This window comes from Zosterops lateralis (assembly GCF_965231275.1).
Source record: "Zosterops lateralis genome assembly, chromosome: 29".
NCBI lineage: Eukaryota > Metazoa > Chordata > Aves > Passeriformes > Zosteropidae > Zosterops > Zosterops lateralis.
In genome coordinates this window covers 597722-621664 of record NC_139789.1, presented here as the reverse complement: position 1 = coordinate 621664, position 23943 = coordinate 597722, and the positions used below count along the sequence as shown (strand labels likewise).

The 23943-nt window shown below is 50.4% G+C and overlaps 2 protein-coding genes across 6 annotated transcripts; one reads left to right on the top strand and one right to left on the bottom strand.

Annotated features, from left to right (window-relative positions):
- PRAM1 (PML-RARA regulated adaptor molecule 1) lies at window positions 1-6063 on the bottom strand (the record flags this gene model as incomplete). The annotated part of the gene is made up of 9 exons (XM_083880176.1): window positions 1-162; window positions 625-659; window positions 1209-1242; window positions 1861-2023; window positions 2281-2374; window positions 2656-2710; window positions 2994-3106; window positions 3511-3583; window positions 5664-6063. The coding sequence occupies 9 exons, from the start codon at window positions 6061-6063 to the stop codon at window positions 158-160; spliced, it is 972 nt and encodes a 323-aa protein (XP_083736302.1). The 3' UTR covers window positions 1-157.
- A 3916-nt stretch (window positions 6064-9979) lies between these two features.
- POLE4 (DNA polymerase epsilon 4, accessory subunit) lies at window positions 9980-23793 on the top strand. Of its 5 annotated transcripts, XR_014591911.1 has the most exons (8): window positions 10197-10453; window positions 11015-11099; window positions 11381-11422; window positions 12092-12242; window positions 17857-17996; window positions 21558-21736; window positions 22272-22330; window positions 23561-23793. XR_014591911.1 is itself a non-coding variant. In XM_083879809.1 (4 exons), exons 1-4 carry the CDS (start codon window positions 9987-9989, stop codon window positions 12103-12105), a joined length of 345 nt encoding a protein of 114 aa, XP_083735935.1. In that variant the 5' UTR covers window positions 9980-9986; the 3' UTR covers window positions 12106-12281. The 5 variants fall into 5 exon arrangements, 2 of the variants coding, with proteins under 2 accessions (XP_083735935.1, XP_083735934.1); XR_014591910.1 differs by lacking the exon at window positions 17857-17996; XR_014591912.1 differs by lacking the exons at window positions 17857-17996; window positions 21558-21736; window positions 22272-22330; window positions 23561-23793 and adding an exon at window positions 12334-13100.
- The last annotated feature ends 150 nt before the right edge of the window (window positions 23794-23943 follow it).

Genomic DNA, 23943 nt, shown 5'->3' with positions numbered 1-23943 from the left:
AGCAGCCATGCCACTGTTCTGGCAGGGACGCAGTCAGCTTGCAGAGGAAGCAGAGCTCCATCACAAAAGGAGGCTGGTGTCTGGTGCTGTTCATGTTTCAGCCCTTGGGGAGGTCTCTGTGGTGCTGTCTTGTGACTCTGGCCTTAGTGTGGTTGGCTCAGCCTGCCAGAATTAGATAAAGTGTGTGCTTGTGAGCAGAGCTGAAATACAGTTGTGTCTATTCAGCTCCATCTTCAGGGCCAGCTGCCAACCAGGGATGGAGTTTGCATGTCAGGAGAGACCAACTGCTTGGAAAAGGGAAGTCCGAACTGTCTGGGGGATCAGGGACACCTCAAATGACACTGAAAGGGCCCTGGTGCTGGCAGCAAGTGGAGGGAGCAAGCTGAGAACAGGGTGCAGAGAAGCCCAAATAATTTGGAACAGAGGAACATGAAAACTTTTATTCTACTCATATGAGTAAGTAGAGAATACCCCAGGGAGAGGAAGAGAGAGAGAGGGAAGGGAGAGAGGAAAGACTGCAAAACAGCAAAGGGTCAGGAGGAGCAAAGGATCAGCAACACCTGGTGCTGGTGTAGTGGTCACTGTGGCCAGTGAAGGAGTATGGCAGCAGTTCTGTGCACCTACCATAAATCTCAACATCATCATAGATGTCAGTGTCCCTGCAAGGATAAAGATAGGTGCTGTGGGCAGAGTGGTCTCTCATGTCCCACCACTTCCCAACCCCGAGGCAAGGGCCAGCTCCTGCTGCCATATCTGTCTCATCTCCTCCTGAGCTGTTTATGGACTCTGGTGTCCAGCTGCAGCTCTGTTTCCCCCTCCCAGTGCTGTGCTCTCCCTGCATGGCTGGGACCATCATGACTGGCCCCTCTCAGGTTGGTGGCCTCATCCCAGGATGCCAGGAGCAGCAGACTTGGCCATGCAGAGGGGCTGCATCCCCATCCTGTGCCAGCAGCAGCCTCTGAGCAGTGTCTGTGCAGGTCCCACATGAGGGACCACAGCTTGGGGAGTGCTTCCAGTGCCCCAGTGACAGAATATGTCCTGACACCAGAAATGGCAGATTCTACCCCAGAGGAACCAGCTGGTGTTAGGCTTATGGTCACAGCCTGAGCTGGGTTGTTTTGAGTCATCACCAGTTTAGTGCTGGTGACTCATGGAGCAGTTGTTGGAGCTCATTGAGTGGAGATGAAGGGTCTGGAAAGAGTACTCACAGAGGCAGCATCACAGCCTGAGGCACATAGCCATCTGCAACAGAGTGAAGAAAAATGTCAGGTTGTGCTGGGAACCAGGGCATGAGTGGGAATCACCCCAGCACCCACCCCTGCCCAGGGTTTAGCAACACCTCATGTTTTCTGAAAGAGCTGGGACAAGGAGGAATCCAGCTCTGGGCAACCAAGCTGGACCCTTTGGAGGAACCTGCCCTGGGCAATGTCAGGAAGGAGCCTGCCAGGCTGAATGGCCACTGGCAGGGAAGAGCCTGATCCTTTCCTCTCTGCCTGAGGGATTTGTAGCCCATTCCACCCAAGCATCCCTCAGTGCACACAGCTTGTGGAGTTTGACCCCATGGCAAAGCCTGGTATGCCAGGCTGGTGGCCTGGAGGCTTCAAGGACTGCAAAAGCTTTTAGCAGAGGGAAAGGACAAGCCCAGCTCATAGCAGAACTGCTGCCGCTGAGTGGAAGGAAGAGCAGGACATTTGTGCAGAGAAAAGTGGGAATCTTCTCAGGGTAGCAGGCTACCTGTCAGATCTAACAGGTGGAGATCTGTCAGGAGGTCTGTCAGGGGGTGTTTGCATGAAGAAGCTTCTTCCCAAAACTGTGCCGTGCTCCCTGCTGTTGGCGAACCCCATGCCCCTCCAGACTTACATCTCCCCTGACTGTTCCGGCAGAGGATTTGCTCCTGATTTGTAAACTGAATGACATCAAGGATTTCTCCCCGTCTCAGTGGCAAGCTCTTCGCTCCGCCCCTCTTCTCTGTTGTTGCAGGATCGACCATCATCTGAGTCAGGACATTGATGCTGCCTTCAAACTGAAACACAAACAGGAGTGCCCATGGGGACTTAAGTCAGGCAGGTCTGACCCCTCTCCATCCTTGAAAAAAAGCAGATTCCTCTCTGGCCAAATGGTCTGTGGGACTGGTCTGATCTGGGGGAATGGGGATGGTGTGACCTGGGGGAACAAGGCAGAGTGTGATCTGGATATCACCGGTCCCTGTGGAGCAGACCTCCTCTCTGCCATTGCAATACACCCTTCCCAGGAGGAAGGTGATCATTCACTGCTGCTCACCTTGAATTTCTTCTGAAACTCCCTGTCCATCTTCTCTTCCTTCTTGCATGCCTTGAGTGTTATGGTCTTCATCTTCTGGGAGACCTGGGGTTCTCTACAGTCATTGAAAGCCAATGGGAAGGTTCAGATGACTCCATGCTCTGCTTCCTCCCATCCCCTTCTCCCTGACAGCTGCTCCCCATTGCATTTCCCTGCACCAGCTCTGGGGTTTTGAGGGCTCTCAGGGGCAGGTGTACAGTCTGCAGCTTGTGCTCTTCACCACAGACCCTTCCTATTGCAAGCCCAGCAGAGACCATTAAAGCAGCAGCTTTATCTGAGCAGCAAGGAGCCCTGACCATTCTGGGACCCTTAGAAAGAGTAAAAAAGTCCTGTTACCTCTGTGTAGCTGCCAGCAAGGTAACCCTGTTAGAGGCTCGGCCAGCATTTCCACCTGTAAAACCAAATGCCAGGAGAGGTGCTGCCATGAGACTGCTGTGATGTGTAAACACCTGCCAACACAGGATACAAAGAGCAGCAAGAGCTTTCTCCTCCTGGGACCAAATCCTGATTTTGCCCCCAACTGTGGGGCATTTCCAAGAGGAACCCTGCCCTCCTGTGTGGGGAGCAGCAGGTTTAGCACAGGCCCTGCCACTGTCTGTGGCTCACTGGGGCCTCACAGCTCTCAGAGCTTCAGCTCTCACCCCAAACAGCATCCAATCCCCTCCTTTACTCACTTCCTCTGGGGCAGGGATGCACTGGCAGCTGGGACACAGAAGGCAGCAGAAGGCCTGGGCTTCTCCTGGCCAGCCCAACAGGCTCAATATCATCATATATCTCATCTTCATCCCTGCAGCAGGGCAGAGCATGGTTAGGAAGTGCTGCTGCAATTATGGTGTTGGGGGCTGAGGGCAGAATCAGGGCTGCCAGGAGGAGGGTGGGGAACAAGCAGGTGGGCTGGCCATGTACTGGCCCTGGCTCTGGGGCAGAGCTGCACAGCAGCTCCGTGCCCTGTGCCAGAATCTCCTCACACAGCTGGATGTGGACAGGCAGCGAGGTGCAATGGCCACAGTGAGGTAACATAGCCCCAGGGGATGGCCATGCTTCACATTGTGGGAGCTGCTTGCACACCCTGGGTTCCAGCAGCAGGCAAGAAAACCCAAATATTCTCTTGCTGTCATGTCTCGTGCCCTTCCCAATGGTTTGGCACAGCCTGGAAGCCACCTGGAACAGCAGTGGTGCCTCAGTCCTTACCCTGTGCCACTTGGAGCATCCCACAGTGGGAACTGTGTGGGCACTGATGCAGCACAGTCTGGTTGCAGGTGACCTGTGACAAACAGCAGAACAGGAGGGAGCAGGGAGGGATTATTTCATATTTTCTCTTCAGCACTATCAGCCATCCTGAGGTCAGAGCCACAGCGGGCTGGATTTAGTGCAGGAGGAGGTGGGGAGATAAAACTGACTACACATCTTGATAGAGCAAAGAGTTTTTACTCCATAGCCCATCTAGCAATTTTCTTCCAGCACACTGGTGCACAGCTCATCAGGTTCCTCACTGAGGACCTTCAATATGTATTTTCCCATTTGTATATGTCTAATGTTACTTTCTTCCTGGACAAATGATGGAAGGAGAAGGGAAGAGGCCAAAATAGGTGAATGTGGAAAACCGCTAAATTTCAAATACATATCAGAGTCAAGGCAAATCCTGGATATCTCCACGTGCTCAGGAGCATCATCAGCCAGAATGCTGCCCCCTTTACAATTGCCAGCATGACCACACCCCTGCTAACATGCCATTGTTTGTAACACAAGCCTTGTCTCCAGCCTGGTCAACCAGACCAACCAAAAATGGGCACAAAGACCTGAGTAGAATATCAAATCTCTGCTGGTTTATGGCACCAAGTAATACATCGTAGGAGCGTCTGTGGACAGCAGGGACAAGGAACTCTGCTGACCTGAGATATTCTAGAATATGTGGTTTATTGCAAGGGTTGTGGGTAAAAAGGGCCTTGCCTTCAGCCACCAGCCTCAGCTGAAGGGAAGTCCCAAAGAGAGAGGGAGAAAGAACAAGAGGGTAAGAGCTAAGAGAGAAGGGAGCGAGAGAGCAAGGTGGCAGGGGTCAGAGAGCAGGGGGAAGAGAGCAGAGGTAAGAGAGCAGGGATAAGAGAGCGAGAGAGAGAGAGGTCTTTGTTACAATACATTATATCTCCTTTTGTGATGAATATTCTAATTTACAGTGACCAACCAATACAAGACACAAAATCCTATAGAATCTACATACAGCCTATAAGAACTACCATACTGTGTTATATTTTAAACTCTAAAAACTACTCTTTAGACTTTTCTGGTTTGCTATATTGACCTTTGGATCCCTTAGCCAGCAGAAAGGTATTTTTCAATCAAAAGGATTCTCTTTCATCTGGCTAGGCTATTGTTTTCAGGTTATATAGTAACTAAGACTCTGTCTCCTACAACTCAAAGTAAGCTTCCATTTCTATTTTGATTATAGGTTTCATATTTTCAGAATCTTTTGCTAAGCAATCATATTTATAAGGTTTCCCTGATTCATCTTCCCCAACATACATAATCAGATACTTGGCCCTAAAAATCATAAGATTGCCCTAAAAATTAACAAATATAATCAAATCAAGGCAAGGTGTAATTCTAGATATTGCAGCTTGCCTCAAGACCCATGTGACAAATAGATAATTGTAGGCAGTCATGTGAGAATCTCCCAGCACAACAGTTATCTCCCTGATAACACCTTTTAATTATAACATAGACTATCTCAATTTTTCAGTTCTCTTAAGGAAAGGAAGGGAGGTCTAGTCTCATGGTTAGAGAAATTGAGCAAGAAATGGTACTCGAAACAGCTTTCATCACTTGGATGTGGATTAGCAGAACAGCAACTGTGTGAACCCACTGCAGCAGCCTTCATCTGGAAGGCCACTGTGGAACTTGGCAGGGCAATGTCTGACTAGCACCTCCCCTACTGCTCATGCCCATCACCCCCAGGCCTGCCCCTGGGCACCTCTGGGAAGAGTGTCCCCTTCCTCCCTCTCCTCTCAGCTGAACAAGCCTGGGTCTCAGCCCTTCTTTCTCCATGTGCTCCAGTCCCCAACCATCTTGGGTTCACTTCAAGATGGAGTTACTTACTCCAACCTTACTTCCTACAAACACTCCAGCCAGGGACAGGGCACTTTGTTTCTTCACCTGCCCTTCTTCTTTCTCATTCTCATCCTCATGGTACTCCCTATAAATGTCATTTTGGTAATACAAGCCCCCATCTCTCCATCAGCCCTCCCAGTACTTCCATCTCCCAAGACCTGCAGGCTCTAACTGAGGAGATTTTCCTTCTTGAATGAGCAACACCCTCCCCTGGGGGACTTTCAGATGCCTGGCCATACCCAGCTGAGCACTCCTTGGTGGTTCTGTGGCAGGACGGATGGATGTCCCAGGATGTGCAGCTGCTCTGAACTTCGCCAAATCCACATCAGGAGGGTGTTGGGGCTTGCCTGGCTTCACTCCCAGTTCCCTGACACGTGGCAAAGACTTTCTCTGGGGCAGAGCTGAGTGCTCTGTCCTTCGGGGGTTTCCCACAGCAAGCAGGGGGGCTGCAAGAGCTGCGCCTTTGGCAAGATCTGCTGGACCTCCCTTGTCTTTGGCAGGTGGCCATGTCTGCTGGGCTGGCTTCCTGTGGGGAGGATCAGAGCTGGCTTCCATCTTCTTGTTCAACACATCTCCTCCTAGCTTTGCAGGCACTGGGTGGAAGTTGGCATCTTGAGGCGTCCCCTTCTTCCAACACATAATTTGTGCTGGGGTCTCACAGGCAAAATGGGGTGAATGCTGTCCCAAACTCTGACCTGTACTGTGAGATGGAGAGGCCCTGGTGCAGTCCACCCTCCTGCTCCAGGGGGCCTCCTGAGGAGGATCACCCTTGGAGGCCATGGCAGGGGTCTGTCCTGGCTCTGGTCCATGAGAAGCTGCAGAGCGACTCTCTGGCCAGCCACCCACTTTGGGAGGTTCTCTCCTGTTCTGTTGGAACTTTGCCCGAAGGTGCCTCACCACGGCATCTCTCCCCTCCAGATGTGTCTGCAACCATTAAGAAAAACAATTCCAGCTAAAACACCATGGAGGAAAATGATTCAAAATTTCCCCAGGGAATGTGGTATTCCTTCAACATGGTCTCACACTAAGTCTTCTCCACAAAACTAGAGGTTCTCCCAAACCTTTGCTCAAAAAGGTCCTGAAACGTATCTGAGAAAACAACACGGAGCTGCACCAAACTGGGACCAGGGAAAAAACAAAGCAAAGAGGCAGCAGACTGCCCTACTTTTCTCACATGTGTCTTTCCTGTGTGGTTCACAGTGTGCACACACAAACCAGGACACATCCGCTCCAGCACAGAGCTAGCTGCCTTTAGCTTCCTCGGTGACCAAATTCACCTTTTTCTAGAGCCTCCAGAGAAAAGCTGCCTGGAGGAAGCTGTGAATGAATCTTGGAAGAAGACTGCCAGGTTGCAGGTGTGGCACAAAGCTACGGAATGGGGCTACTTTTTTCCTAAGCTTCTCAGATGCACCTTGTAAAAGGGGAGGGATCACTGTACCCTCCAGATCTTTCTCCCATGCCCTTGTCCCCAGACCACAGTGTCCCTTTGCACCAGAGCTGTCTGCTTCACTGGAGCTGTACACTTCAATTTTGGCGTTCTTTTCCTTCTGGGATTTCAGTTTCAGTTAGTGATTGCATAATTTTTATTTTCACAAGGGAAGGGCTGATATGGAGAAAAGCTGATGCAATGTTTTTAGATATAACCGATCAAATGTATATATACAGACTTACAAAAGCACAAGTTTCCCAGGCAAACACCCCAGTTTTCCTCATAAACTCTCAAATGCAGCACTTAGCACAGCCGTGCTGAAGCAGCATTGTGTGCCAGCATGAATGTGCCATTTCCTGTATACCAGCAGTGGGGCTTTCACTCAAATTAGTGAAAAAAGCAACATTTTTCAGATTCCTAAACACACTGTTGGAATTTTTGACACCTGAATGATTTGGTGGTTTGTAATGATCAGTCTTGGGCTTGTTCCATGAGCTGGGACTTGCTCAGAGCCCTTGGATATATAGCAATATCATCACTGTGATCAGTTCCAGGTTTTCCAATCCATTTTGTTCTGGTGGGGGCTCTCCTGGACTCAGTGGGAGTGTGGCCTCCTCCTTTCACAGATGTTTATATTCAGCCTAAGTTCACCCAGAAAACCTTACTCTGAGCCCAGAAACTGGTCAGAGACCTTTGAAACTCCATCCAGCTCAGGTGTACAGGAGGACGTAGCCTTTCAGGAGGAGCGAGGGTCTTGGCCAGATCCCACCCCTCACAAGGATATCCCTAAAACCCTTCCAACCAGGATGTATGGCTCCCAGTGTCCTGTCCCCATGTCCACTACAGCCCAAGTCTGGTTCTTACTCACCATCTTCCATTAGTGGATGCTTTCCTGTGTGCTCACCTCCTTGCTAAAGACTACCCAAAGCATTCTGGACAAGCCTCTATGAGGCTCCCCCTACCTTGAAACCAGAAGCTCTTTCCTAACCGCTGGTGAGGTGCTGTGTGCAATGCCAGGAAGTTGCTTTTGCCTGATGGTGATGCTGCACGAGGAGGAGAAAGAGGAGGAGCAGCTCTTGGTACACCATTAGTTTGGCTCTGCTGCTGTTTGACACTTGCAGCCCACCAAGTCCTGCTGCCATAAGTGTTGTATCCAGAGGAGAGCCTCAGTTTTGGGAACTGACTGCGGGATGCAAAGGGATGGGACCAGGAGGGCGGGCAATGTCCTTGTCCGATGGTGGCCCAGGATTCCTCTGCAGGTCAGGCCTCAAAGCTGCACATGACTTGCAGAGTGGGGAAGTGCAGAAGGTGCACAGCTCTATGGGAACACAAAAATGATGGCTATGGCTTTCTGGAATATCCAAAACTGTGGAACATGAGCTCTGCTGAAGAGCCTAATTCCTCTGGGAAGCAATGGGAAGCTCTGCACAACATGCTGTGTCAGGCCATCGCAGTGTCTAATTGTCCTGGTGTCACTGTTTACTGCCTCTGAGGCAGGAATAGTCTGACAGGTCAAGTTAAGCCCTGGCAGGGGTGCTCTGGCCTGCTGGTTGGTGCTGGTGTCCCTGCTCCAGGATTGACATGTCCCTTTGAGGTTGTAAAGAATAAGAGCTTGACTCAGCCAACATATCAAGCAATAATTAATTTATTAATTCAAATTATAAAATATGAGCAAAGCAGCATGCTGGGTACAGTGGAAGTTTCCCCTCCAGCTGCACAATGAATGCTGATTTTTGCTGGTATTTATTGAGCATCTTCATAAAGCATTTCTCAGCAGGTTTTTTTGTGGTTTCCTCCTGGCTTCTGTTTGCGAAGTCCAATTTCTGTACCCCATTGTGATCAGTTCCTATTGGTAATGCTGAATTTCTATACCCTAAGGTTGTAAATAAGTGGTGGTGATGTCCAGTTTCTTTTTCCATAATCACACATCAGTGATGATGAGGCCCAGCTTCTCTTCCCAGGGCCATAAATCAGCGAAGGTGATGTCTAGCTTCCTTAAATTTGTGATGGTGAGGTCCAGTTTTCCTTTCCAGGATCGTAAATCAGTGAGGGTGATGTTTAACTTCCCTTACCACGATCATGCATCTGTGATGATGGGGTCCAGTTTCCTTTTCCAGGATCCTCAATTTTCTTTAGCTTAAGCTCACTTCTTTTATTTAGGTGATTACCACTTTTTACATTCTAAAGCTGTAGTTCAAAACCTCTTATTACAAAGCAGTTCAAAGCTTATAATAATTTTGTTTCAAAGCAAATAATAATACTTATGCATTCTTCTATCCTACATGATAAAGGCCTAAAGTAAACTTAAAACTTATATTATGAAAACTTTAAAACTCACATTATTCACTTATCAGCACGCAAAATATTTGTCTAAAAAGCCTCTTTCCATGCTTTTTCCTTTGTTTATTAAAATTCATTTTTATAACTGTCCCATGGCCACATTCCACACATTTCACAACAACTACACAGGCCACCTTTTTTTTTCTTTCTTTTTTTTTTAAAAAAAAAAAAAAAAAAAAAAACCTGACATGAAACACAACTTTACATTTCACAAGGTGTCCGACCAGCAGTGCCCGAGGTGGCTCCTGGCTGCAGATGATTTAAGGATAAGACAGAGTTTGAGGACATGGAGAAGGTTGGGGAAGGTGGGCATCTGTTGGCCAAGAGAGGTGGTCCTGCGGGTCCTGTGGAGGGTGGTGGGTGCCCAAGGGGGGCACTGGAGAGCTTGATCCCACCAGCTGGAGATGAGATGGAGAGGGGATGCTGGGAGGTCCCACAGTGGACCCACGGGGAGCTGACTGCAGCACAGGACGGGCAGACAGCAGTGACAGCCACCTCCCACCCGCCCCACCGCTCCTGCCACCGCCACGGACAAGGCACGTCCCTGTCTCTGAGGATAGGGAGGCCCAAGAGCCCTATTGGGGCACGGGGGTTGTCAGAGAGGCACTGAGGGGCATCTTTGGGGAGGACGGGGGGGGGTTGTGGGGCCTGCGTTAAGTGAAGGGGAGGAGGAGGGGCCGCCCTCGGGGCCGCCGGCGCTGCGGCGCCCCGCCGAGGACGCAGCGCGGCCCCGGACGCAGCGAGGCCCTGCCGAGCTCGACCCGGCCCCGCGCAAGCGCAGCTCTCGGGCGCGATGGCAGCGGCGGCGGCCTTGCCAGGTCCGGGGCCCGCGGACGCGGCGGCGCCCGGGGAGGAGGCGGCGGGCGCGGGGCCGCAGGGCACGGGTCCGGCCCGCCTGGCCCGGCTGCCGCTGGCGCGGGTGAAGGCGCTGGTGAAGGCGGACCCGGACGTCACCCTGGCCAGCCAGGAGGCCGTGTTCGTGCTGGCGCGGGCCACGGTGAGGGGCGGCCCCTGGGGCCCTGGAGGCCGGAACGCTGCGGGATGCGGGAATGCTGCTCAGTCTTTCCAAGGACGTTTTTCCTTCTCTCCAGGGCGGCGGCTCACGGACCCGCTGGGCGGTTGCGACCGGCCCGACCTGGGGAAGGGTCTGGAGCCCCAGGAGCAGCTCAGGGAGCTGGGAAAGGGGCTCAGCCTGGAGAAAAGGGGGCTCGGGGGGACCTTTTGGCTCTCCACAACTCCCTGACAGGAGGGGGCAGCCAGGTGGGCGTCGATCGCGTCTCCCAAGCAAGAAGGCACAGAACAACAGGAAACAGGCCTCAGGGGAGGTTTAGGTTATTGGGAAAATTCCTTCATGGACAGAGTTGTCAAGCTCTGACACAGGCTGCCCAGGGCAGTCACCATCCCTGGAACTGTTAAAAAAATGTAGCACTTGGGGACACGGAGCGGTGGTGAATGTAGAGGTGGTGCTGGGTTGATGGTTGGACGCAATGATCTTAGAGGTATTTCTCCACCTGAAGGATTTCGTGATTCATCTCCTGAGCACAGGACACCTTTCCCCCTTCAGAAGGTGCTCTAGTGTGGAGTGGATCTCCCAGAGAATGTGAGTTTCGAGGAAACCCCATTCCTAGCTTTCTCCCTCATTGCTTGTCCTGTGCATCACTGTCCAGCCATTTCCTCTAGTATTTTCACACCTGTGTACTGGGAATGAGTAATGTTAGGATGAAGAGTCTGAGTTAATCCTGAGGCCTTGTAGGACCTTTATTTTTCCTCAGGTTATTCTCTCTCATCTGCTATGTGAACCTGTCCTGTTTTGCCTTCCAGGAGCTGTTTGTTGAAACCATAGCCAAAGATGCTTATGTGTATGCCCAGCAAGGAAAAAGGAAAACCCTGCAAAGAAAAGACCTGGGTATGGGAGCATGTTCTGTGCTGACCTTAGCAAAATGTTACTGCAATGGGGGATTTTTCCACCTGTCTGGAGGTGCTGAAGTAACTATGGATTTATTCTTTCTTTCCCTGAAGATGGGAGAGAAAAACTCCCATATAATTTCACACACTATGTCCAAAACAAGTAAATCTCTTTGAAATTGGTCACTGTGCTGTAATGTAATTTCAAATGCTGCAGTTTGAAACAGATGCAAATATGGAGTTGGTTTATCTATGTTAATTTGTTCTCAATTTGCTTTTCAGATAATGCCATTGAAGCTATTGATGAATTTGCTTTTTTGGAAGGTGAGTTTCTACTTGATTTTGGTATTTTATGTAATCACCTACTTAGGAGAGAAAGAACTGAATCATTTGCAAAGCTCTCTACTTCCACATCCTCAGTAATGCCTAGTGTGGATTGCAGTTGACCCTCTGAGCACTGGAATGGCTCAGCTGTGTGGGAACTGACAGTGGTCAAAACATGGATTTTTAGGCTTCAGGCAGCAGCAGCAGCAGAGCCTGTGGGAACTTAGTGGTCTCTCACTCTGGTCTGGGAAATTGTAAGGAGGAATCAAAACAATCCTTGGAAAGTAAAAACCATTAGCAGGTGGTGTTTTTGCCTGGTTTGTGTTTACTTGTAAGAAATGGTCAAGAGGTGTTGTTCCAAATGACTAATCAAATTCATTGTACCAAAACACTGTATAAAAGAGTCTGTCTTTCAATAAGTCTTTGCTATAAGCGCTCTGCAGAACTAGAGTTTACACGCATTGTTATTTGAGCCGTCTCGAATTGTAATGATACAGCTGGACCCTGAGACATGTGAAGTAGTTTTTTGGCCTAGATTTGGTTTTACTCGTGTGTGATTTGCTTAAACTTTAAAGTGACTTTTCTTTTGCCAGCTTGTAAACAAGATTTATTTGTTCACAGATCCGCACTTTTGATTCCTGAGACTATAATATATTTTTTCATTTTCAGGTACTTTGGACTGAGTCGAATAGAGACAGCTCTCTGGAGAAAGAGACTGCAGAGGTGGTGCAAGATGGAAAACAGGATGCTGAGAGTTCGAAAATAATTCCTAGAATTGAGACATGGCAACCATGATATTTTGTATAAAGTTGAAGTTGTTGTAAGTTCTTTATTTAAAATGCATATTTTTTCGTAACTATTTTGTATGTCCCTTCCCATGTGGCTGTAGTGCAGCTCTCTGCTCTTGCCAGGTTACACAGCAGTTACTCCCAGTAGCAGTCCCAGCCTCTTGGGGTACTCTGCAGCACCGTGGAGCTGTGAACAGAGAGTGGCTTGGCCCAGGTGCCCAGGCACAAGGAGTTTTTTTAATGGAAGTGTGGGTTTTGTTATGTATGTCTTTTAACACAATTAAATTTTTATTGTTGTTGTTGAGCAGCTGTGCTGATTTCTGCTCAGGGCTGAGGTTCCTGTAGCGTGGTGGTAAATGGTGTGGTTTTGATAGGATGCCTTCTCTAGCATTTTGGTTTTGCTAGTTGTTTTTGCAAGGCATCCATTCCAGAGAAACCCAGCTGTCCTCCAGGAACTGGGGATGAACTCAAGGGGAACTCGGCTTGTTCCAAGGGCTGTGCAGCTTCTGTAAGTGTCTGTGATTGTTGCACTTGTAACCATTGTAGGAAAAAAAACCCAACCCCCTGAACCTCATTTTGAATGCCAGAGGAGTGTCCACGCTGCTATCACTGTTCTCTTGTGTGCTCTCACTTCTCAATCTGGCAAAAACATTTTCCCTGGGAAGTGGATCTGTGCCCTGTGCTGTGTCCCTGGACAAGTTGGTGCAGAGATCCTGAGTTCTGTGGTGAGGGACTGTGTGCATCTGGTGTTCAGGAATGCTGCTGCCATCGGCCATGTCTGAGAACCCCTAACACGCAAGGACACCAGCGCTGCTCCTTCTGCTTCCAGGACTCTGGTGACTAGAGCTTTCCTACTTTAACTAGTGTTTTCCTATGTGGAGTTAACAGCAGAACTGTGTGGCTGTGGGGGACATGCTGCCATCACTGCTGTGACATGTCCTGCTGTGTTGCCAGCATTGTTCAAGTGCCAGCTCTGATTCCGTTTGGTGTGGGGAGGGACAGGACAGGGTTATCCCCAGATAAAACCATTGAATGGGATGAAGGAGGATGAAGGATGTCTGTTCTTTCAAATGAGGGTATTTGAGAGTGGCTCCTGGTTACCACAAACTTAAATTAATTTGGAAGTGGTCCTAAGAACAAAGACCCCCAAAGGAGCTTCCCCAGGCTGTCAGCAAATCCAGTCAGTGGCTCTCAAGAAACACTTTGAAGTTTGCTGGGAGCCTGACTGAAACCTGATCGTGCTGGGAGCACAATCCTGATCATGTGGGAGAGATGCTTATTTCCCAGGCTGCTGAGGTGTTTGTTCAGATCACAGTCAAGGGACATTTGCTGGCATATGCAAGCCCATTTGGCTCAGAGCTGTTTACCCTCTCACCTGTGAGGGAGGGCAGGTATAAATGTCAGAGGTACTGTTCCTGTGCTTCCTAGGGTGCAGCATGCAGGACTCATGAGCTGTGGTCTTCCTCACAGGGCTGTTGCAGGCTCCCATCTTTGCCAGTAAGTTCCTTTTTCCTTCTCATCCTTGGCACTGCTTTGGCCTGTGGCATGGGCGAGCAGAGGGAGTGTGGTGTGGGGCTGCAGTGGGCTCTGCCCGCATTTGATGCTGCTGTGGTTGATGTGTGCTTTCCACAGGGAACAGCATGGAGGAGTGTCTGCACTTGGCAAGCAGTGAGGGGTTTGTGTCAGGGGAAGCTGCTGTGCAGGAATCTGGGGGAGCTTAGTGCCCATGGCTCCTTTGTAGTGTGGGAGGGGACTCCTTTTACCCAGCTCTGCAGTAAGGTGGAAGTAGAAGAGCATATAAACAGTGAGATAACAGTGCCAGTGTTTTCCTGGAGTAACTAAATAGGATGTTCAGTCCATCTGGCCAGGGTTGGATGTGTCATATCCATCTATAACAAAATCTCTTCTTTGTGCTGGAGCCATTTAGTTCAGGATAGGGAGTGGCTGGAGCTGTGCTGGGTACTCAGTGCCTCATCCTAGCTCAGGCAGAAAAGATGGGGAATTGTAACTGGAGTAATGCTGAGCTCGGTGGTTTCTGACAGGTAAAGGAGCCATTGGCAGAGTGGAGCAGCAAGGGAATCTATTTGCAGAGAAGGGCTGCTGCAGGAGGCAGAGCCATTTCCTCCACATTGGGCATGGTGAGTTCACAGCATCATGGAGTTGGATTGGATTGGAAGGGACCTTAAAGCTCATCCTGTCACAGGCAGGGACACTTTCCACCTGACCAGGTTGCACTAAGCCCTGTCCAACCTGGCCTTGAACACTTCTAGGGATGAGACAGCCACAGCTCCTCTGAGTTCCCCTTTCCCCTCCAGAAACCAAGGTTCTTGATGCTTCCACACTCATATCCTCCCCATCCCTTGGCTGGTTTTTTTATGTTGAAGTATTCCAAGTGACTTTCCCATTGAGAGATTAAGGACAGAAATGTGCTGGGGTCCTGTTGCTCAGATAATCCAGCACTTAAACATCTTTTGTAGCACAGGAACTGATGAGTAGCCTGACCCCTGGGCCTGTTCCTTTGCACAGAGGGGCTCAGTTCCGTGGACCTGAGCTGCACCATGGTTGATTCTGTGTTTGAACTCCCTGTTTATTGCTGCATAAGTTCAGAACGACTATAGACTTTTGCTTCCCAGGACTGATGTTGTAAGTGCTATCAGCAGTACAACAAGCTGCCCTGTAAAAGTAGAGAAAGCAGAGGAAGTAGCAAGTAGCTCCATTTGCTCACCAGAAAAAAGTCTGTAGCCTTCAGGAGCAGCCGGTGGCCTGGTTCCCCTTTGCATTGGCTGTAAGGACACAACAGCTTCACACTCTGAGGTTTCTTAGGATTTTTCAGTGCATGAGAGGACAAATTTTAACTTAAGTGTTTGCCAAATATCAGCTTCTTATGTACAATAGGAATGATAAAATTATCATATTGAAATTAAGAGCTGTTAAAGCAGTGACAGCTTGTCAGCTCCAGAGACATCAACTTTAGAAGAATAAATGATGAAAATAGAATCACAGAATCACAGAATGTGCTGAGTTGGAAGGGACCCACAAAAATCATTAAGTCCAATTCCCTGCCCTGCACAGAGCCATCTCCAAGAGTCACATCATGTGCCCCAGAGCACTGTTCAAATGTTCCTTGAGCTCTGTCAGGTTTGGTGCTGTGACCATTCCCTGGGGAGCTTGTTGCAGTTCCTGACCACTGTTGAGGGGAAGAACTTTTTTCTAATACCCAGCCTCAACCTCCTCGACATGACTTCAGACCATTCCCCCAGGTCGTGTCACTTTATCCACAGAGGAGAGGTCAGTGTCTGCCCCTCCTCTTCCCTTCCTTGGAAGGTATAACTGCAATGAGGTCTCTCTTCAGTCTCCTGCAGGCTGAACAGACTAGACACTCTCAGCTGCTCCTCAAATGGCTTCCCCTCAAGACCTTCACTGTCTGTTGCTCTCCTTTGGACAGTCTCCAACAGTTTTGGATCCTTCTGATATTGTGGTGTCCCAAGTGCCCCCAGCACTGGAGGTGAGGCTGCCCCAGGGCAGAGCAGAGTGGGACAATCCCTCCTTGGGCCTGATGTCCTCTGTGGTGGCCCTTTGGGCTGTCAGGACACAGCAGTGACTTAGATCCAGCTTGCCATCGACCAGGAGCCCCAGGTCCCTTCCCACGGTACTGCTCTCCAGCCTCTCATTCCCAGTCTGTCCCTGCATCCAGGGCTGCCCCATCCCAGGGCAGGGTCTGACACTTTCCCTTGTTGAACTTCATATGGTTGGTGATGATCTAGCCCTCTGATTTACTGAGGTCTCTCTGCGGCATCTCCCTGCCTTTGAGGGAGTCAGCAGCGCCTCCTAATTTTGTATCATCTGTGAGCATGCTCAGTGTCCCTTTCAGTCCTGCGTCCAAGACATTTATGAAGGTCTTGAAGAGCACAGGGCTGAGGATAGAGCCCTGCAGAAGTGCACCGGTGACTAGTGCCAGCCTGGTGTCACCCCAGTCACTGTCCCCCTTCGTGCCTGACCCATGAGCTAGTTGCTCACCTATCCCATTACATGTTTATCCAGCTATAGGATAGACAGTTTGTCCATAGGGAACCTGGGAAAGACAGTAACAAAACCTTTACTGAAATTCAAAAAGATTACATCAGCTGGCTTTCCTGGGTCAACCAGGTGGGTCATTTTGTCATAAAAGATACGACAAGCAGGACTTCCCTCTCAGGAAGCTGTGCTGGCTGTGACCAGTGACTGTGTTGTCTTCCAGGTGTTTTTCAACACCTTCCAGAATAGTCTTCTCCATAACTTTACCAAGTTATGGTAAAGACATATGAAATTACACTGACAGGCCTGTAGTTTTTGGGATTTCCTTGTTCTTGAAAATCAGGGCAACATTCACTAGCTTTCAGTCAGCTGCAACCTCTGGTTTCCCAAGAATGCTCACAAATCATTGAGAGATAAAAATAAAATATTTGGCTAAAAATAAAAATCACAGCTTGTATGGCAGCAGAGCTGGGAGAACATGAGTTAACAATGTCTTCAGCTGGCACACTGTCCTATGACAAGTGCCAGCTATATTCACCCTGCTGTGGGTGAGGAGCATCCACAGGGGTCACCACTGGAATGGCTGATAAGCTGGGAATTGCTGCCTGGCTTCCTGCTCACTCCTTCCCTGAGCAAAGGGACCCTCAGGCAGCCAGCAGCAGCTGTACCCCAAGTGTGAGTTTCAAATGTTCCTTCCTGTTTCCTGGTCCCTTGCAGCCGGCACTGGGTACACTGAAAAACCATTTTTAAGTCAAATGCAAAATTTACATTTATGCAGCACACACTATCTGTGACTTCAGCAGGTCAAAGCAAACCGATTACAGTGGTGGATGATGCTGTGGGCACTTTTTGTGCAAGTTTTCCTCCCTGTTATCTGATGAAATATCATACATCAATAAACCTTGGAATATGGATGCTCCTATTAAGGAAAAATAGCTAATTTCAAAAGGATTTACAGAAGAAACAGCTTTTAGCCAATAAACACTGATCATTTGTAAACTCAAAATACAGCAGAGCAAACCAATCCAAACCTGTATGCCGTGGTCCTGCACCTCCCCTGCTCCCACACCCAATCCGACTTTTGCATCCTCTGACACGGAGTTGATGTGCCAATGCAGGAGGTGTGGAGAGCTGTGAAATTGGGGTTTGGCTGGGGTTTGGCAGGTTTGTTTCCAGCTTGAGCAGCTTCACTAGGCTCCAAGTGAGATGGAGCCCTCTGCCCTGGACCCGCTGGGCTGAGGCTTGCTCAGTATGTGCAAGATCTGCGGTTCAGCCATGGCTGAGCATCCCCTTTTCCCTTTGCTGATCAGGGCACTCACCTGTTTGCACCCCATCCTTCATGTGTGCTCACTAAAGAAAAAACTTGTGATTTCCTAGTAAAATTTTAATTCTTTTTGAGTCTGTGTGCACTGACCAGTCTAATATAAAGTGTTTTATTCCTGGTTTGTAAACACTAGTTTGATGTGAGAGCACTGCTACTGCCAGACTGTCCCTTGGGAATTTCCACCTCAGACTTCCCAGGGGTGGGCCATGTCTTTTTTTGTCAGTGTTTGTGTGGTACTCAGCCCTGGTTTGGGCTCGGTATCACACAGTACATGAGTGGTAACCCTTGGTGGATCTGGTGTTTCGCAGACATCTCTGGCAGTCCTGTCAGTGTGGGCCTCGGGAAGTGCCGCTCCAGGTGCCCATCCCAGTAGATCAGCTCCCTCCACCTCAGCATCCCAGGGCTCTCCAGACAGTCCTCCATGCTCAGTTTCCTATGGAACAAGAAGGTGAGTGCTTGGGGCAGGGGGAGGGTCAGGTGCTGGTGACTGGAGCTGTCACCTGCTTTTGACTTCTGAGAAAACCTGTCACTGAGTCTCTCATCGTCCCCTGGCCCGAGCAGTGGCGTGTGCAGGTGAGACAGCAGTGCTGGATACCTTGGGGCAGAGGAAGGGCCAGAGCTCAGCCAGGGAAGGGGCTGTGGCAGTGCCCACCTGGCTGCCCTGGCAGCATCTGAGTGTGGTTCTGGCTGCTCACAGCCCAGAGGCTCTTTCAGCCACCTCTGCTGTACCTAAGAGTTGCTCTCTCATATGTAGAGAGGTTGGAGGCCTGTTTCTGCCTCTTTGAGCAAGACTGACAGGATGTCATTCCCACGTGATGTGACATGTGTCACTCTTAGGAAGAACTTGAAGGAGCATGTGCATTTGGGGACTTGGCTGTGGTGCTCTTATCCCAGGAGAGCTGACATTGCCTAATGTGCCATCTCCACTGGGATAAAAGATCCTAGAGAAGGGTGGAAACTCTCTGGGTGCTGCACTTATGTGCCCTGAGAGGGATCACCTGTAGCTAAGACAAATCTTACCATTTGTCTCATTGTTAGCAGCACTGTGGCAGTGCTTGTGCAGTGTCCTCCAGGCAGGCAGGGTGAGAGAGGAGTAAAAGCTGAGCCAGTCAGGGGAGGCTTGTGTAAGGAGCTGGTGCTGGAGGCTGTTCCCTGTGTTGTGTTTTTATGTGGGCATGTCCCCTGGCCCTGTCCTGTGCCTCTGCAGGTGAGAGCCCTGTGTTCCTGCCCTGGGGGTCCTGCCGTGAGCTGGCCCAGCTGCACCTGGAGTGGCTTCTGCTCCTCGAAGGCCTTAGGGAGGTGGAGGTGGTTGAGGGTTGCCACTGCAGCACCTGCCCCGAGGAATGTCTTCGGCTCCCAGCCCTGAAAACCTTTCCAGACTCTCCCTGGGAGGTCATGATCGACGTGGGGAAATGCTCTGACCCAGCCTACAGTGCAGATATGGACAAATGAGAGCTCTTCTCTCTCCCTCGCTCCCTCCCTCCCTCTGGGAATATGGCAATGAGCCCTCTTGTGTGGCCAGCACCAGTATCCAAGCTCAGGGCACCCAGTCTGCTGAGCAGAGCCTCTGCCTTTGGGAGTATTGGGATTGTGTTTTGGAGTTGAGTTTCCTGTTGCTGGGCCTTTACCACACAGGTCTGCAAGCACAGTGATAATTCTCTGCTGTGTGCATGGGTGAGGTTGGTGATACAACCACCTCATGTACAGGGAAACATCCTCTAGCCAGAGAGCATGGAATCAGAGTAACCCAGGCTGGGAGGGACCTCGGAGGTCTGCTCCAACCCTCCCAATCAAAGCAAGGAAACCAACCTGATGATAAAAGCTCTGCTGGAAACAGAGCCCTAGAAAATGCAATTTCCTTACTGAGAGTCTGAAATGCCCTTTTAGTACCAGTGAACTACACTGATGGCTCAAAAATCACTTGGAAATGGAAACTCCAAACTAAATCATTCCAGATGGGTCAAAACCTCCCACTGAGTGAAAGCTGAACTCGTTCATTGTGAACTGGTGAGCTGTCTTGTGACTTCACTCATAAAATTACCCAAGACACATCAGTGGAGATGAACTGATTTTATCAGAATTGAAAGTGGTGTTGAAATTATTTACCATAACTGTTTGACAAGTTCCATTGTCCCGGAATTTGCTGATGTAATTTTTTTGGTATTTCTAAAACCCAATCCGCTCAAACCTCCCGGCAGCTGCTGTGGTAGAGCTGTGGCACCACCACTAGAGAGGGACAGAGACCGCGGGGGTGCTAAAGTGAGACCGGAGAGGAGCGCAGGGGCCTAGGAATTCGTTCTACGATTCTGTGTAGTGGAGGGGCCGGGAGTGGGCAGCAGAGCCCCCCGAGGGCTCTGCCTAGGGCTGGGTCTCCTCCCGGGGCTGCGCCAGGAGCCCCACAGCCCTGCATAGGCGGCAGCAGCAGCTGGTTATCCAGCTGCAAGTGGAAAAGGCAATTAGGCAGTGTGAAGTGCTTTCTTCCAGAGCTGGGAGAATCAGCATTTACTTCCCAGACGTGTTAGGGGAAGGTGCTGGACGATTCTCTTGCTCCGAGGAGGGGAATTAATGAAGCGAGGAGGGAGAATCTCAGTCATGGTAGTAGCCCAGGGCTGGGAAATGTGGACTCGCCTCTGCCCTAGGGCAGGTCTCTGCACTTTCCTTCTGGATATTCCCCCATAAAGTCGGGCTGATACTTTCAGTGTCATGGTAAAGACTTGGAAACATCAGAGGAATGAACAGGGCGGGGGGAAGGGGGGCGGGAGGAGGATGGGGCTGGAGAGGGATGTTAAAATCTCACCGAGAAATACCGACTTCCAGAAATCAAATCCGTTGTCATTTTGTGTCCCACTCTTAACGCATCCCAGAGATACTTGCTTTCAGAAATGACTTTTCCTTCGCCTGGAAACAGCTCCATCCAGGAACACAGAAGTCTCCCTCCTCCAGCAGCTGCTGAAGTAGTTGGGAGGGAAGCAGGAAACTCTCAAAACCCGTTCAAAGCCAGGAGCCAAACATAAACCCCAAAGGATCTACACCCAAGGGCTGGGGCAGGGCAGGACCAGGTCCTAGATAGAGCCCAAACCCACTTGGCCATCAGCTCAGCCATCGTTCTCCCCCTCCTCTAGCTCACCCAATGGAGATTTTTAACCCTAATTTACTTGGTGAGGGGAGAAAAGCCAGGAGATTTAGCACAGAAACAATGTAGTTTCTTTCTGCACAGAACATCAGCTCAGACTGTCTATGCCTCTCCCTTCCAAGTAGACAGAGTTGCAGCTGGAGGACCCTTGTCCCTTCTCTTCAGCTGCTGAACAGGATTTTGTTCTGCACCCCCAAAGCTGGGGCCATTGTGCACCTCCCCCTTCCACCCCGCTGGTATCAGCCTTCCTTCATCATACACCCCAGAACTGGGGCATCCCTTTCCCTTCCTTTTCCCCCACCCCACAGTGGCAGATGCCGTACCTGGTGCTCCTGTGGGGAGCCCAGTGCAGAGCAAACCCTTTAGAGGCGCCTGGGGAATGAATCTCCAGGAGACCCCGTAATACTGGGTGCAGCATCTGAGAAGCCCATTCAGGGCACAGCCCCTCACAAATGTAGTGGGAAATGCTGAATTGAGTAAATGCTAAATCATATTCCGCCATCCCTGGTGTGAGAGTGTGGCTCTAGGAAAAGTGCTGCCATCAATATTTTGTGTTCAAATAAGTTTTTTCTTAGATATAATATGGAGTGGCTTGTGCTTACTCCCCAGAACTGGGGCTTTCGCAGCATCAGAAACAGCAGTCACAACTTACACCCACAATAACCTCCCTTTCCTCATGGTTTGAAACTGGGATGGAGGAGTAAAACCTACTATTAAGCGCTGAGCTGGTGAATGAATGAGCCCCAAACCCCCAGCTGGGACCCTGACGCAGAGAACGGCCTTTTCCAGTGGATGCTGGATGCCAAAAGCTAGATGTTCTGTGCTGCTGCCACAGGAACCTCAAGCAGGTTAATTTTCCCTCTTGTTTCCTTGCAGATGGACTTTTCTGTGTGCCCACAAAGTTCAGGACTGCTCTGGTCAAAAACCCACATGATGAGGAGGTGGTTCAGATACTGGAGAACTGCGAAATGAAGGAAAAATGATATCGTGTCTCCCAGGTGGAATATTATTATGAAATTGCCCAGAGCTCTGCAGTACACAGGGAGGAACAGCTGGTAGGTTTCCAGGGGTTTGGTTCCTCTCTGGTGGGCTCAGCTGGGCCCTCATGTGGGGTTTGAGCTGCTGGGTGGATGCTCTTATGTCAGCAGCTTCACACTAGCATCAAACTAGAGTGGTAAAAAACTCATATTTGTATTCTCTAATGCTATAAAATCTATTTTCCTGCCACTACTTCATGCATAAATCGGCCATAAAGGAACAGATGGCTTTTTCTTTGGAGTGAGGATTTCTTTTAAAAAGTAATTAAGAAACAATGATACTTATTTTAAAAAATATTTAGTTGTTAGGTATGTCTTCAATTCAATAGAGACTCTACTGTCTAGTTGAGTATACCTTTGTGCACAGGGACCTCTGACTCAAAAAACATTGCTATGCCCCCCAAATACTTCTTACCAGCCGTGCCTTGCTGCTGCCTTTCTTTGGGGATGGATGCCTCCTCCTGAGGCTGGAGGGAGGGTGGAGGGTCCTGGGGGTGTCCCTGCTGAGGTGCTGCAGGGGATTTTTGTTCCTTTGTTTTGCAAATCTTTGCAGGAAATCGATGTAGGAAGGTGCTTGGGCAGCTGCTCCTCGGGGGATCCCTGCTTGCTTAGGTAAGCACAGCTGCCAGGCTCCATCTGCTCTCCCTCCCGCACATCTGCATCCCGGGCCAGGTGGGAGCTGCCCCTGGTCCTCTCATCCAACGCATCTGCAGTTCCCGGGGGGGCGGGGCGGGGTGCGAGCAGGGTTTAGGTAGCACCCCCTGCTCACCCACCATGCTGTGTTGTGCTGGGTGGGGAGAGCCAGACCTACCGTGACAGGGCAGAAATTGGCAGGTGGTTACAGAGCCTGTGGTGTCCCAGGACAGCAGACACAGATCCTAACAGTGGCTTCTGCAGCCTGGAATGTGTCACTCCTGTCCCTCACCTGCTGGCAAAGGTGTGGGGCAGGAAGAGTAGGGGGTTGCTAGGGCAGTGTGAGTCCAGGCAGTTGTTTCAGGCTGAAGGGGCAGGACTGTGTGTTGATTGTACACATAAAAATATGGATCCCCAGCACAGGAAGGACATGGACAAGTTGGAGCAAGTCCAGAGGAGGCCTTGGAGATGCTCCAAGGGCTGGAGCCCCTCTGCTCTGGAGCCAGGTTGGAAGAGCTGGGGGTGTTCACCTGGAGAAGAGAAGGCTCCAAGGAGGGCTCAGAGCCCCTTTCAGAGCCTAAAGGGGCTCCAGGAGAGCTGGAGAGGGACTTGGGGCAAGGGATGGAGGGGTGGCTTCCCACTGCCAGAGGGTTAGATTGGACATTGGAAAAATATTCTTGGCTGTGAGGGTGGTGAGGCCCTGGCACAGGTTTCCCAGAGCAGCTGTGGCTGCCCCATCCCTGGGAGTGTTGCAGGCCAGGTTGGATTTGGCTTGGGATAGCACCCTGGGATAGTGGAAGGTTTCCCTGCCCAGGGGCAGGAGTTAGGATGAGATGAGCTTCAAGGTCCCTTCCAACCCAAACCATTCTGGGATTCTTTGGATGCCAAAGGGCATCCAAAAAGGGAAATAAATCAAACCAAGCAGGAGGAAAGACCTGCTCTGCTCAGGCAGAGGGGGGTGACAGTTCACAAGTTACTCCAGGAGTAAGGAAATGCTGCAGGAAAAAAGTTGCCGCACTTCTCCATCCTACTCCAGAGCATCTGCCCTTTTCCCGAGCGTGAACAGAAGATCCAGGCGGGGGGCGGGGGGGGGGGAGGGGACACGACGGGACGGCGGTGGTGTACTGGAGATATACTTGTGAAATACTGGTTTTCCTTTGACTGCACCGGGAGTCTACTGGGAGTGTACTGTTTTTTCTCTAACCGCAGGGAGTCACAAGAGGAAGAGGAATGCCTGGTTTGGGCACACGGTGCCCCGAGACGATGTGCCCCTCACGGCTATGATATGCACAGGTTCCGGAGCCGTCGGGACCAAGTCCGCACCGTCGCTGCCATACGGGAGTGCGAGTGCCGGGGACAGCGGGGCTGGAAGTTGCAGGTGGGGCTCCTGGAGACCCCGCCAGACTGTCTGTAGGATATGTAAATGAGAGAAGGCTATTTTTTGAATAAAAGCTACTTTATCAGCGGGTATAAATGAACCCTCTACAAAATGTTTTGCAGCTTGTAAAATAAACATCATGGGCAATTTGCAGGTCCTTGGGGCTCCCCTGTGCAGCTCCACGGCCTCTCTGCATCCAGCATCCCAGGAGGAT

Coding starts and splice junctions, on each gene's coding strand:
- POLE4 (XM_083879808.1), top strand. CDS start 10,235: ATGCGGGAATGCTGCTCAGTCTTTCCAAGGACGTTTTTCCTTCTCTCC. Junction 10,454..11,014: donor TGACAGGAGGGGGCAGCCAG/GTGGGCGTCGAT, acceptor TTTGCCTTCCAG/GAGCTGTTTGTTGAAACCAT. Junction 11,100..11,380: donor CCTGCAAAGAAAAGACCTGG/GTATGGGAGCAT, acceptor TTTGCTTTTCAG/ATAATGCCATTGAAGCTATT.